Genomic DNA, 15,334 nt, shown 5'->3' with positions numbered 1-15,334 from the left:
TGGTCACTCTGATGTCAAAGATGTGCCTTTCGCACTCCTGTGAAAAAAAAATCCCAAATCGGGCCAAGTTAGAAACTTCTGAAAAAAATAATCTCTGTTTTCATATATTTAGCAGAGCCTTGGTGGGTTTCTCTGCATCAAACCTGCTCCTCCAGCTGCTGTTTCTAGACCAGCCACGCTCCACTGGGGCCAATTCCCAAACCTGGGAGCTGAGCGCGACTTTGCCGCAGCCGTTCCTGGATGCGGTGGGTGGGCTGTGTCGGGGTGGGAGCCAGGGGGACTCTGTCCTGTCCTCCCCAGAGTGGGAATGAAGCCAACCTTCATGGGATGGGACGTGGAGGTGGCAGAGCGATGGGGACGTGCTGGGCAGGGAGCGTCCCACAAGGGCTGTGCAATGGGAGTGGGCTCTGCTGGCTCCGCAGCTGGGGGAGGTATTGCTGCAACTCACAGCATCCCCTGAATTTTATCCGATCAACTCCTACTGAAACGCAACGTTTAGCCTGGTGTAACTCCAAGAAGCGCTTGGCCTCGTCTTTTGTTAAAGGCCTCCTTGCATTTGTGAACCAGCTTGGTTGTGTTAGCTTCCCAGCAAGAGATAGTTCTTTTCAAAGAGCAGAGAGAGGGGGGAGAAAGAGAAACCCTCACACCAGGAGACCAGGGCATTGCAGAGAGTCCGTGCAGGAGCCCGCCCTGCGTTTCCACTGTACCACTTCAGTGTCGTGAATTTTCCTGTGAATGGAGAGGGGTGTTTTATGGTTTTGACAATGCTGAGATTAAAATGCCAAAACTAGTCTCGTTTTTATTTATTATTTCAAGCAAGAACATAGAGCGCTGTGAACAATCTCCTCTTCTTGCTTGCTTCAGACCCTCTTGACCCCTCAAGATAACCTTCACCGGGTACCCGGTGGTACCAAGACTACTTTTCAAATAAACAATACTGAAATATGTGAAGTGTAGCCAAATGCTGAGGAGAAGCTGTGATTTTGTTTAACATACCACCGTGGGCTTTCCCTGCCTATTGGCAGAAGGTTTCCAATGCTGGAGCAAAACGGTCAGGAGCATTTCCTATTTATTTTAAAAACTTTATTCCGGATCTGTTAAGAACTATTTCCATGAAGAACTCAGACTTCATTATTACTTCATCTTCCGCTCCAGCACTTATTAGTCCCATTTAAAGCTGTAACTGTGGCTAAATGACAAGAATCCTGCGTGCAAGTTGGAAAATACAGTCTTTGAATGAGAAAATGAGAGAGTCCACAAGGACTCTTGAGAACACTAGTTTGGTCCTTATAGTCCCCTGCGATTTGGGGCAATCAGAGCCCGCTTTCCTTCACCCCACGCAGCACTTGTCATTTCTGTTTTCAGATTTCTCATTCCTTAGGATCAGGGCTGGATTCCTTTGCATGGCCAACACTTCCAAGAGCCAGGGAGGAATATGATTTTTGTACTGAAATGTGTAGGAGAAATAAAACTCCCTGGCGGTCACAGTTACATGTAATGATACTTCCCAATAGTACAGCTTCCCATATGTAAACTAGCCTTGCCTAAATATACTGAAACATAAACTGCTGGCACTGCGCCCACGCTAGAAAGGTGATGGTACGTTGTTTGGCTGTACAGGACAGCATCAACAACTAAATTTACCATGGCGGACAAGGCTTTGCTGTATATTTGTGTAACACCTAGGACAATGTGATCTTGATGCTGACTGGAGCTTCCAAGCATGGCTAAATTATATATATAAACAGTTTATATATATAATATATTAAAAAATAAGCAAATATATATATAAAGAACTTAAGGAGAACCAGTGGCTTTTTATGTTTGCTTTCCACGAACAACTGACCCGTTGACATTTACTAACACGATGCAGTTGAGAAATGTAATGTAAGCACCATGTTTGGCAAGGGAATTCTGAATTAGATAAAACTGATTCTGAGCCTGAAACCTGGCCCGGTTGTTCTCTCGGGGCACGTCCGCAGCGTGCGTCACCAGCCCATGAGATGGGGATGTGTTTTCTGATGCTGTGTTTTACTCAGAAGCATTTTGTTCATAGAAAATTAAATTAAGTCTGAGGAATAAGTGTTTTGAGATGAATTATTCACCTTGAGAAAGCGGTAGCATTTAGCTGCTATATTTTATTGACCTAGATAGCACTTCTCACGGGTCCCAAAACACGCTGCATCATTACAAATTAGGGGTCTCTGCAGACGCTCCTAAAATACTGCTAGAAAATGTCACCTATAAGAATATAGTATAATTCACCACCAAAGTGAATTTGCCATTTGAGGTGCAAACTAGCAGCTCTTTTAAGAGTCACGTGAAACAACCGCTTAAGGAAGCAGGATGCCATTTTTCTCAGAGCCATATGCTGGTTTGTTTCATTAGAAAGTGGCATAGTATGGCATTTTACCAGCCATGTTATGGATGTACCAGTCATTTTCATCAATGAAGTATACTTGTGACCTAGTACTTTTTAAAGAAACCCTATAATACCTCCTAAAACTTTTTTTCAATATGGTAGGATGTTTTTTAAAGAAAAGGGAAGCCAGACACATAATTCATTATTTGATTTTTCAATTGACATTAAATACTTAATTCCATTTTGTTCTTTGGGGAAAAAAAATCATCTCCTTCTTGGGTTGGCACCAGCGAAAGCCGCATGTTATCTGTCTGCCCTCCTGCCAGCGAGCAACATCGGAGTCACAGGGAGGCAACCAAGCGGCAGCTTGCTACGGATCTGCTCCAAGGAACAACAATATTGTCATTTCTACGTATACAAGCATATGCATAATGCTTATTATACATGGGCATAGCCAATGATTTAAAGCGTGGATTAGTTTTTAACAATAACACATTATTGTCTATTAATCATTGTCCTTGGAAGTTCTTTCATCAATTTACAAGACGACTTCTGCTGTGAATGCCAGCAATAATGATTTCACAAGCTGGGATGACGAAGACAAACATTAAGTGTTGTTTACAACTACATTGGTCATTGATTAAAGAAAATAAATCTTCATGGAGTCACAAGAACTCTGTCTGCAATCGCCCTGCTTATCCAGCAAGTAAACCCTATGACGTCCTGCAAAATTGCTCGTCTAGAGCCGTAAGCCAGACTGGAAGCTGAGAACTTGAAATTTGTCCTTCTCGAAGCCGGCTGCCAGCTGGGCAGCAGTGGGTGGGACATCCAGCAGGACACCTCCATCCCATGGCCATGGACGTGCCTCCTGCCACGGCTGGAACGCTATGGCCACCAGCACGATCCAGCCTAGCTCATCCAACTAATCCGTGTCCTAGGGCGGAAATCCGTGCCCTGTGTCTCAAACACCCTCTTGCACTAATTGTGCTCCTTCTGGGATAGGAGAGATGATTTTCTCTACATCTGACATGCCACAGCCCCTAACACATTATAATCTAACTAATTCAAATAGAGGCTTAAATAGAATGATCTCCATGTCATACCAACTAGAAACAAGATTTCTTAATGAAACCCCTTGAAGGAACTTGTACAATTTTCTTATGTCACCCAGTGCATGCTGAGGTGGGGGTTTGGGGAGCTTTATGTTAGTTCTGTATAATTGAGACAGGATGTATTTAGGGAAGCAACTGCTTCCTTCCATTATTACTGAACCATACTGTATTTGTACAGGGCTCTGTGAAATCCCAGCCAAAGCGCTGGGCATCTAAGCTGTACAGCACCACAGCGAGTAGGAAGGATGCAGGCAATTCTTTTCCACCCAGAAAACATGTCCTAAGACTCTACAGAGTGCTTACCTGTACACAGTATTTTCTCTGTGTAGGTCTTCTAAGCCACAAAGAATCTCTGCTGCGTAAAACAAAGCTCTTTCCTCCTCAAAGCCCGGGTTTCCCATGTTGTAGATATGAAACTTCAGGTCACCTCCATTCATTATGGTCAGAACTAAGCACAGTGCATCCTTTGTTTCATAGGCATAGGCTAAATTGACCTAGAAAAACATTTGTAGCATAGTTGTGACAGAAGAAAGCACTAACTTTTCTTTATAGATTTTCCTTAGAAAAGGAAAAAAAATACATTGACTGAATTTGTTATGAGCCTTCCTACAATAGTACAGAAAAAACAAATGTTAGGATTTTATAGATGAATTTGTTGAGTCCAGCCTATTCATCATCAGAAACCCTCAAGGTTAATGCTCAGATAGCATCACAGGCTGGAGAAACAAACTAATTCCAGGCATACTTTTCCATGTAAGAGAAATCTTAATAATCAAGGGACTCTACACATCCCGCTGCACTGTTTTGCTGGATAGCTGTCAAAAAACTATCATCTCAGGAGGTCCCCATGAAGGCCCAGAAAGACCATCACCACATGGTCAGCATCACCCCGTGATGCATCTGTTATATTCACTGTGTTTCCTAAATTAAGTATTAAGAACATGACAGATGCTGAGATAACACCTTTTTTTTTTTTTTAATGGATCTAAGGCAAGTTTTGTAAGAGACACAAGCGCTGACACGACTCAGGAAAATGCTACATCAGGCAGGCCAGCTCCATGTCACTGGCTAGATGCTTCTACTAGCCAGTCTCTTCTGATCTATTTGGTTTGATTCTTCTTCAGTCTCCTCCAAGCTCCTCTCTCCCAGATACTGGGAATTCAGGTAATCACATTGGATAAAAATAGCTCAGCGTGATGCAGCCCTGCTGCAAGTCAAAGCTGTAAAAAGCATCATGTGCCCATGGTAGGAACAGACACCTTGGTTGGTGCATTTCTCACAGACCAGAGATTAAAATGAGACTCAGCAAAGGTGCCTGGAGCAGGAATAGGTGCAAGGCAAAGGGAAGCAGCTCCTGGCACCTTTCCCATAGCAGGAGTTGGGAGAGACATCAGATTCAACAAGAGACAGTGCTCAGCAGGTGAGCTGGGAGCTGGGCGTTCGGGAGTCCAATACTCACTACGAACTGACTATTGACTTTTTCTAAAATCTGCTTTTCATTTAGCGCCATGGATTCGCCTTTCCTCTTTTTTATTCTCTTCTTCTCTAGCCTCTTGCAGGCGTACATCTTCCCCGTCGCGCGGACTTGGCAAGCGCAGACCTGCGAATGAAAGAGAACAATTGCTGCGTTAAGTCGAAGCAAACACTGTGCCTGGGCGGCGCTTTACTCCTCGTGATCTGATCTGATTTAGTCCTTTTAAGGTTAGAGACGGCGGCACAGGCAGGGAGAGCTGGGGAACCGACTACCGTTTCCAAATCTGCTCTGTAATATTGGTTTAATTATTTCACTTTCCTCCGCCCGCTTCCTATCCCACCTCCTTTTGTCTGTGCAGATTGTAATCTGCTGCGCTACAGCCGGTCTGCACCTCCTCTGACCTCCGGCCATCAGTAAAATACAAGTAAGGGTGTGACCCTAATTCCACTGTGAACGCAACAGTCAAATACAAAATAATTCTCAAAAGTGTTCTTTCGAGATTACAGTGTCATGAGAGTTTAAGGAGAACTGTCAGCAATTGATGAAAATCAGCCTCTGTCACATCAGGCTCCTGTAACCTGCAGTGCCTAAGAAGTCAGAAACGCTCTTAACAGACACTTTCACAATTACTCACCTCCCCAAAGCCGCCTTTCCCTAGTACCCTGTACTGCCGAAACGTGTTTTTCGTTACTGGTTGCCTGGAAGAAGAGGAAATAAAGGAAAAAAAAAATAAGAGATACACTACATTTAATGCACTGTCCATGATTTATTTATTTCAGAGCATACTTTTGAGAAGCAAAATAGATAAATATTATATAATCACATTATTTCAAGGTAATATTATTATATTATATAATATATAATTATGTAATTACATTACTTCAATACTATATATGGCTTGAACTTTTCAATTCCAACATATTAAGCTGTAATAAAATACAACACATTAGTGAGTCATCAGTATAATTTCTGCTAGCATCTTAGGGCCGAGGAGGGTTCTGAATCTCCATTATATAGCCTTGGCTTTTGTAAGCAAAGAGGAGGCCTGAGAGCTTCCCACAAGATATTTATTGTCATGATATACAGGAATTTTTTTAAGGGCAGTGCTGAGCTAACACTTTGTTGCTTTGCTTGGTCTTCAAGATGAGAAAAAGAGATTCAAAATCCAGTTCACCAGAAAATATTTCTGGTGTTTTGACCTTAAAGAAAACAGGAATCTGACGTGGAAGGAGGAAAGAAGCAATCCTGGGTACCGGAGAGGCAGGTTTGGTGCTGCTGGCAGGAGGGGAGAGCAGGACGAGCCCCAAGCCCACCAGGCCCTGCCGAGGGTGCTGAGGGTACCTGTGAGAGCATCGCGGGCAAGGAGGGAGGAAAAGCATCTCTTTCCTTTTAAGGGTTCAATAAGTCTTGCTTTCTGAGGGCAGAGTGCTCCCTAATGATCACTAGACATGATCACTACATGATCTCGCAAGGATTCCCACAAAATTCTGCTCTACCAAAATGTCTCCAGCCCTACACATAACTTAGACCTTTTTTACCACAAAAGTTTTGTAACGTGACAGAAGAATAACTCTAGATTCAGAGAGATCCATTTTTGTATCCACTGCTCCATCCCCAAAGTTTTACGATTACATTAGCAGCTGATATGAATATTCCTACCAGCTTTTGTTTTCCCCTGGCGGGCAGCCAGCTGGCAGAGGGAGCACAAGAATGTGGCTGTTACCACAACAGTGATGATGAGGTTGATGACAATAAGGAATAAATGTTAAACTGAATCGTTTCATTTGTGTTCATTATTGTTTTTAAAAGTGGGGAGAAAAAAAAATACGCAGAAGGCCAAAACTAGGAGAGGAAAAGATGCTATTTTCAGGCTTCTGTGAGGACACTGCAAAGGCTATTGGGGTTAAAAGCAACAATTAGCAGTGATAACGACTTGCTCAGCAATTTCCCTGGAATAAATGGACTGTATGTCTCCCCCGCTGGACCCAGCAGGCTGTCAGAAGGAGCTATTGATCACTCTGTGCTACTAACATCTCTTTGCTAATCCTAAAAGCAGTTCTCCTGGCTTCTTAAGCCAGGCAAGTCCAATAGCTTGTCGCATTTGTTGGGGGAATGGAAGAAAAAAAATCCTCAAAGTATTTCAGGAAATTCCTTATCCCAAATGTGAAAACAGATAGGAAATAGCCTGGCCGAAGATGAATCATCTAATGTTTTGGGGTTTTTTTTTAATTGAAATGGAAGAGTAAATGCTGGATTCCGTCAAGATGGCATGTGGAGCATGTCTTGGCATGGAATGGCTCTGCCCACCGCCTCCCCTCCCTCTCTGCAGCTTTCCAGGGAGAGGAGCTGGCACGGCTCCTTTGATCCCAAGGCATCCCGCTGATGCACGCCGCTCACGGAGCTGGCCCTAACTCATCTGCCCTAATTAATTCCATTTGTGGAACCCGGGGCTTCTCTCCACCCAAGGTCACTGTTGCCCGGCAGTGTACGTCTGCTACAACCTGCACCGACAAGGAGAAGGCAAAGGCCCCTTTCCTTGCAAATTAATACCCACTAAGCCTGCCTGGTTATTAAATGTGCTCAGAAATGTATAGCAAATAAATATGGTGTGAGGACCTATATGCCACATTTTTGTCTGTTTACAGTGATTCAATAACAGCCCAACACTTGAGCTTTAGAAGCCAGAACTGTCTCCCTGGTATTTTGGGGTGGATTTCTGTTTTATTCTTTACTTCTCTAGCAAGCAGCATCTGTTTCAGTCTTGCTTGGGCTCAGTGTTTGCAAATGCACAAGCCAGAGACTGCATCTATATCTTGCACTTAGCACTCGAGAGGCACAAGGGTAGGTTATAAAAAATTGCAATGTGTCGTTCAAGCTTGTTGTGACAGGGCACACAATGAAATTGGCCACAGACATTTCTCAGACTAAAGGAGATTTGGATTCCTATTTTTTTTATAGACAGTAGGTCTTTCTTTATTCATTTGCCGTGCATGGGCTTACTGTACAAAACAGGTGTGCGAGCTGCTCGCTGGAGCACGTCACCTTCAGCAGTGCAGTGTCCCTAAGAGACAAGGGAGCGGCTGGAGGGTGTTTATGGGTGTAAGCACATTCACGGAGGATGGAGAACTATACATATCCCAGACCCAGTCACGCTCGTTGGATGGTCACAGCTGGAGACTCCATTCATGGTTAAATTGAGTCTAATGCCAACATAACCATGACTTTTCTATACATCATCTTCCTGTGGCTAAAGCCACTACCTCTTCTTGAACCTTCTAACAATAAACACAAACAAAGGCTAAAGTCAGGAAAGCTTTCCTGGAGCTCTCTGGGAGAGCTTCCCTTGAGTACAGCTCAGGGAAATGGGGAATGAGTCTTAATGGACCTTCTTGAAGGAGAACAGTGAAAAGAGGGAGAGAATCGCTGCACAGAGAGGGCCATAAATGGCAAACAGTAGGATGAGGTACAGTAACGCTGTAGAAAGGCCAAACTGTCTTTCTCTTGAAGGCACATGGAGCAAATATACTATCTCAGCTGTCAGATTTTGACCATCTTCTAAAGGCTTTGCATGGAAAGTGAAAATAAACCTTTTGTACTCATTTGTAATAAAAAAACCCAAAGTGACACTTACCTTTCCAACCACTTCCACTGGAGAAACCTGTCGAAGTACATGCTGTTTAGGTATTCTTGGAATGGTTCCCCGCTGAGGTGGTCAAGGACAGATCTATCTCAGATGAAAAGGATATATAAGTATTTTATAATCCTGAACTTGGAGCAAAAGAGAAACAAAACCGGAGGAGAAAATCCAGACTTCTTCTATGGTAGGATCACTTTACCTCTGCTTTGTTTTGTACTTTATTTTACTCACAGTTTCAGTCTAGGAACAAAGTAATATGCTTATGCTTGATGGATTTCATAACAGGAGGCCTTATACAAGCTGAATAGTAATATGTACTTGTTATGCTTGCTGCAAATTAACAGGGCGTCTCCAACTGGCTTCAATGGACTATTACAAAGGCTGTTAGTCACTGGACAACAAATATCTTTGTTTCTGTTAGTAAATTAAGACTGGCTTAACACAACACCCTCAGGAACTGAGAGCCTAAACTTTGAGGGATGTTTATATCTGGACTGAAAATTTCTGGCCAAAGCCTATTTCTGCAAAAGAGGGACCAGCAAAGGTGTTATTTTGAGAGAAAAAAATCAATTTCAATTCCTGCTATACAGAAAAAGGAATAACTATGATCAAAGTCAAAGAGGAAAGTAAGTCTGAACAGGGATGCGGATTTTTTTCTGGATCAAGAAAAGAGTTCTAGGGTTCACACAGTTGATGCAAAGTTTTTTGCATAATCAAAGGAATAAAGAAATAAAAAGGCCAGTCTGCAAATGAGAGAAATAAGCATGTTGCTCATGACAGGCAACAAGCAGCCAGAGACCAACACGTATCCCATAAGGAAGACCAAGGGTTCTAGGTCTTATCCTGGGGCAGTTCTAGCTAGTCCTGAGCAAACAATTCACCACAATAACGCGTTTCTCCAGTTTAGCTCCTCCCTGTCCATGAGCTACTACTCAATAAGTTTTTGGACACAGATCATACGGTTTCCCCTAAGTGGATTCAAGCTCACAAAATAAAATAAAAAGTAAGTCTTAATGAGCTTTAACACATGCCCAAATTCAAAGCCAAAATTATAGGGGAAACTGGAGGGAGGCAGAAGAAGACAGACAAAATATTAAAAGTCAAAGCAAAAGTCAGAGTTACACATGCATTTCTCCCGCAGACTGATCTTATCTATGACGACCTGTCTGAAACTCATCCCCGTTCCTGCTCCTACAGGAGAGCAAGCTTCATATTTGTATGTATGCCTCCCTTTCTTGGTCTGACTGTGAACTCTTCCAAAATTAACATTATTCAGTACCTTTAGTAAATACCAACAGCGGGTTCTTAAAACTTCCTTTTGACCCCATTTCAGTCCATGTGAAATGATCAGCATATTTATTAACAAGGTCTCAAACCTGGCTCATTTATCTGCTTCAGCTGAGATGAAGGAATGGCTGTCGGTGAATACCAGCCTGAATTAAGTGGTGTCCAACGCTCGCCTATTCCATTCAATTAATTAAAAGCTGCATGTCTTTTAAAGAAAAATAGCTGCCTTTCACCACTTGTTTGCTTTTTAGTTCCTCTCTTTGGCAACAACAAAGTGCATTTTAGAGGGAACTGTCAGCTTTCAAACCGATTTGAGAACTGGAAACGGGCATCAGGGGGGGTTGTGTTGAGCACAGCTCTGCCTTTGTCCCTGGGACTGGCACACAACTGGTGTGAGTTACACGAGCATCTCTACATGACACCCGGCCAATGCAAGGAAACTGGTTATGTTATAAGAGAAGGCCAGAAATAACCCACATCTCCAACCAAAGCAAAGAATAACTGAAAACAGAAAAGGTCAATGAAATGAGTCAAAACAATGAATGACAGCAGAGTGAATTTTACAAATCCCCATTACATCATCCAGGGAAAACAAACAGTGTTCAGCCAGAAACCACATGGGGCAGCTTGTGATGATCCCTCCTTTTCATATTTTTATTGGTTTATGATCTACTGGCATGAACGTACTCGGGTCAGTGTTTGCGAATGCAGATTGCATACCTGGAGCTTTAGCGCATAACAGTACAAATCGTCTCGCTGCTGCAAAAACTGATAAGCCTTTTCCCAGACAAAGGATGAAATAATGCACGTTTGTTTGATGGCCACAGACAGACAGAAAGCGTTTTAAAAAGCCCCATTCTCCTGGTGAAGATTTTCTGGAAAAGCCATGCAGAGCAAGTTTGCACATTCCTCTGTCTAAATGGACTGTATAGCCACTTAATTTTTATTCACTTTGAAACAGAGATGTTTTCTTTGGATACATTATCATTGTAGCTCTTTTCACACAGCATGAAATCCATGGCTGGTTTACTTGGCTAGAACACTCTGTCAAATACCTGAAACACTAAGTGCCTGTGTGTAGTGTATATAATGGCATGGAAATATTTATTATATTTTGTTCAGATGAAGTGACTTCACTGCTTGTCAGCAAGGCCCCCAGGACTACGAACAGAAACCGAAGATACATGCTTTAGGTTCAAATGGAAATGTCTCTCTTTACCTGACACATTCCTTACAAGCTGCTGACTGCAACCCTGCGATCTTCGGGTATTGAGTTATACTTACTTTGTACAGAGAGAAAACAGCTCTTTACAGGGGCTGTTTTCGAGTTTCTCCTCTGTCTGTTGGATAAGATCTTGAGTAACTTCAGGAACGAAGGCTGGAGACTGAGGAGAGAAGAGAGGGGCACGTTATCTCTGTGACGAGGCGCAGATTCTCCTCTCTCAACGTGTCAAAGACACATTCATTATTTATGCCCTGAGCTGCTTCCATTCAATTCCAGCGGTTGTGTAAAAGCAAAGGAGCTTTACGTCAAACAGCAGTAAAATAGGATACTGTGGTAACTCGCTCCACATTCCGCTCTCTCCTCACATCGCTTTTTTGCCTTCTCCTGTACCTTCACCTCCTTGCCCAGCCTCATGAATATGCAGGACCCGCTCTGTGCCAATTCTTTGAACCGCTCCCTTGCATCCCATGAAAAATGTGCCGGCCTGAACTGTGTACAGGCCATTCTCTTAAACAAAAGAGAATTTGCCCAGTGTTTTCACTTCATTGATGATTCATTGTGCTGCCTGAAAAATCCTTTTATTATTTTTTTTTTTTTTTTTACCAGCAAATGAAAACAAAAGCAGAGCATCGGTATTTCTTGATGTATATACAAATAATATAAGAAGATGTGTCTGGACACTTTAGTTCATCATTAGAAGGACAAAAATAATCCAGCAGTTTTTAAATAATCATTTTGAAAAGGAACTCTGCCAACCAAGCACATAGACTCTTTTCACACTTTGCAGAGAATGTACATTCAGCCCCTTCAAAGCGCCCTTACCAAAGAGAGGTCTTTTGCAATATGCCCTGATGGTTAACCAGTTTAGGACCTTTGGGACTAATTATCTATAAAGACAGTTTTTAGGCAGTCCACATTCTTACTCATAGGCAGTATAATGCAATTACATTAAAAAGTGTGCGTGTGTGTGTGTGTATGTGCACCTATTTCTAGAGTTTTCTCCCATGGACATGAAAGCCTCTTTATATAACCAATCGGATTTGGGTATTTTCAATAAATCCGGCCACAGATGACAAAATCCTCTTTCCTTGCAGAATCCTTAACACTCGCTGAGGTTCCCCATCCATGGCCACGACCACCAGATGTGCTGAGTGGGTGGGTCACACAGCAGCATCACTCATTCCTGGCCAGATGTTCTCATTAACTCCCCCTTCGCTGGGGATGTCTTGGCAAGCAGGGACACGCATTGCGGGCAGAGCCCAAAACCCCTGGGAATGAGGACAGAGCAGGGGGCAGAGGTGGAGCCAGAGAAAATCTCCAGCATGGTGAAAGCTGAAATTAAGTCTTTTATCTTTTCCTTCCCACTGTTGAAATGTGAATGTGATCCTGGTTGTGATGTGGAAAAGTAAGTTCGTTCTACTTGAATGTTTTTAAAAAGGAACAGGGTTTACGGAACTGTCTGTGCACACTGCGTAACGCAGTCTCACAATTCAGCCTTGACAGACGATGTGCTGGATATCTTTGACCTCACTGAAATATTTCCTCAGTTCCTCCATATATTCCTCCATATCCTCAGCAAAAGATATCTAGGGAACACCCACGTTTAATTACAGACAGAATATATTGCTAATAATTAAGAAGTATCAGTTTCTTGGGAGCTAGATGAGCCTCCATATTACCATCTAAAAGAAAGTGAGGCAAAGCCAGATTTTCTCAACTTGATTGGCCACTGATTTTGAAAGGAACCAAGAACTGTAGAACAAGCCTTAGCAAATAGGACAACTAACAGAATTTCCTAACTCTAGATGTCAAGTCCCAGTTTTAGTTCAAGACAGTAAGTAGAGGCAAGAGAGCAGCAGTGAAAGAAGTAGGGAAAAACCCAAAATGTCCCGTTTTCCAGTCTTACACCTGCTGCATTGATTCTACAGAGGGGAAAAAAAGTGGGGAGGAGAAGAAAAAAGGCAAAACCAAACCCAATTTCACAACAAAACTTTTAAAGGAATATTCGGGTAAGAACCAAAGCAGTATTTTGGTTGAACCATATGAATTATTGCCTGCATGTTTATATGTTTATATGTTTATATGTTGCATACTCAGTGGGGTGTGCTACATGAGCCCATTGGCAACCTAAGCTTGTATGTCCACTGCTCTGAGACCTGCTTGTCTCGAACATCTCTGATTCACAGGGTTCAGAAACACCACTGAACTCCACGGTCTCTGTACTACTGTGAATCAGGAGAGTCTATTCTGATGTGAATGGAGCTGCATGTATGTAAAATTCATACTAGGGCTTCTAACCGAAGTTACTACTAAATAAATCTAGGATTTGTTCAACATTTATAGGCCAAAATTGGGATCCAAAAGCTAAGTTCTAAACCCCATAATCAGGCATTTAGACCAAGTGACCTGATTCTTGCTCACACCAAACAACACCAATGAGAGGTAAGATGCCTTGAGATTAGTGTTGAATTCAGATCATGCACATGATGCATTATTATTGTAATAATTCCATTAAGTTTTGTCTGGGATCAAAGTACATCTAAAAATAAATTGTAAGCATCAGCTAAAACTTTTTAATAAAGAAGAAACAAAATTCTTACAGGGAAAGAGGAGAAGAGTGAGCAAAAGAAATTGTAAGACAATATGGGAAGCATTTAGGAATGGCATGAACTGCGATTCCTCTCTTTAAGTTTGTGGGAGATACAGTCACCACTTGGGTTTTCCAAACCACTCATTGTTGACCTTTGAATCTTTCTTCTTCTGGACAAATTGCGAGCAAGCTAACAATATCAAGGTAGGTAAAGACATAAATACACTGACATCTTGTACACAGACTAAAACCTTAGAGTGTATTGCAAATATTTTACTAGACTTCACCTTCTGTAACAAAAATGCCACTTGTTTTCACAGGCTGATCAAAGCTTTTGTAGGACCAGTGAAACATGTTGTGTCATTATGCAGCCCTTGACAGAGTTCAGGGCAGAGCAGCTGCACCACGTGTACGGGAGGAACATACCCAACGCTTTCCAGCCCTGCAGACTGGTCTAGGGAGCCATTGTGTGACCTTTCCCAAAGTTTTCCTTGAGACTTCATAGCTCCCACCGCTCCTGTTAAATACCCACGACTGCCATTTCCCCTGTCTGAGTACTGTGCGTACCTACAGCCTCCCAAGGTTCAAACAAAGCCAGAAACAATTACAAGCCAAAACCCAACCCACCAACCTACTTTTGCTCCCCTGGTGAACAATTAGGTAGCGTAGGTTACGAGTGCAAGAAAGCATTTGGATCCCAAGAGCGAAATCTTCCAAAGGTGACGCTTTGGCCACTTATGGAACAAAAAGTTGCTTTTTCCCTGGAGAGGTGCAAGAGATTTCTGCAGCCCTGATGAAATGGTCATTAACACTCTTCTTCCACTGCATTATGGGTAGTGGCTGTAAAAGCAAATTTGGGTTTTACAGGGGAACAGAGACACCTTTTTGGACATATTACATCTCCTGTGGCAGCTGGAAGAGTTACACATCGTGATCAGGATCATGACATCTGAGTGTGTGACGAAGAATACTCTTCTAACTCTTTAGAAACACCTGCAGAAACCTGTTACATTTTCCTGTATTCAAAGCAAAACTCTGTGTAGTTTTAACAAGTACAGTCTTGTATTTTCCCTCATGGCTTTTCTGTTTCTGGAAGGCAAAGAAAGTGATCCTTGATCTCACAATTATGCCAGACAAGTCAACAGAGTAACACTAAGGTAAATCTGATGGAACTGAAACCAGATTCATGGCCCCAGACTGTGGCAATGCAAAAGGTGCTTAAATTGATCCATCAACAAAATCACATTATCCTTTTTGACCAGACAGCTTAATAAAAGTCCAAAAGTTCAAACTACTTTCACCAAGTTTTAACCCAAATCTCCTGTCTTCTGTATCTTCTCATCTATGGCCACAAACTGAAAACCTTCTTATAAATATTTTGCTGGCAAAGCAGCATCTCAGTTTTATGATGCACACTTGTTTAATTTTTAAGAAAAGAACGCAACGAGGAATTACATTAGTGATTATCTGAGAAGCAAGAAATGGATATTCAGTTATTTCTGAGTGTCTTTAACATGTTAGAGAAAAATGTCTCCACTTGCAAATTCTGTTTGTTTGTTTATAAATTAAAAGACAAGAGAGATCCTCCCAGCTGCTCTTCCATTTCAATAAATGGCAGGAAAACAGCTGAGATGTCAGAGGCTTGTT

At 42.3% G+C, this 15,334-nt stretch overlaps 1 protein-coding gene across 6 annotated transcripts in view; it reads right to left on the bottom strand.

Moving 5' to 3' along the window:
* The window catches only part of GRK5 (G protein-coupled receptor kinase 5), a 173,751-nt gene that overhangs the window by 21,182 nt on the left and 137,235 nt on the right, over window positions 1-15,334 (bottom strand). For 5 of the 6 annotated variants that reach the window (XM_082053504.1, XM_082053501.1, XM_082053503.1 and 2 more), the window contains 5 exons: window positions 11,157-11,257; window positions 8,580-8,672; window positions 5,583-5,646; window positions 4,934-5,074; window positions 3,778-3,968 (listed from right to left, as the gene is read on the bottom strand). In XM_082053504.1, coding sequence (XP_081909630.1) covers window positions 3,778-3,968; window positions 4,934-5,074; window positions 5,583-5,646; window positions 8,580-8,672; window positions 11,157-11,257 — 590 coding nt within the window. Of the gene's footprint in view, window positions 1-3,777; window positions 3,969-4,933; window positions 5,075-5,582; window positions 5,647-8,579; window positions 8,677-11,156; window positions 11,258-15,334 lie in introns of all 6 variants that reach the window. The other variant, XM_082053506.1, reaches the window with a different exon arrangement.

The sequence above is a fragment of the Streptopelia decaocto genome, assembly GCF_964273445.1.
Source record: "Streptopelia decaocto genome assembly, chromosome: 5".
Classification (NCBI taxonomy): domain Eukaryota; kingdom Metazoa; phylum Chordata; class Aves; order Columbiformes; family Columbidae; genus Streptopelia; species Streptopelia decaocto.
Note: the sequence above shows the minus strand (reverse complement) of the source record. Positions and strands in the feature narration are given on the sequence as shown.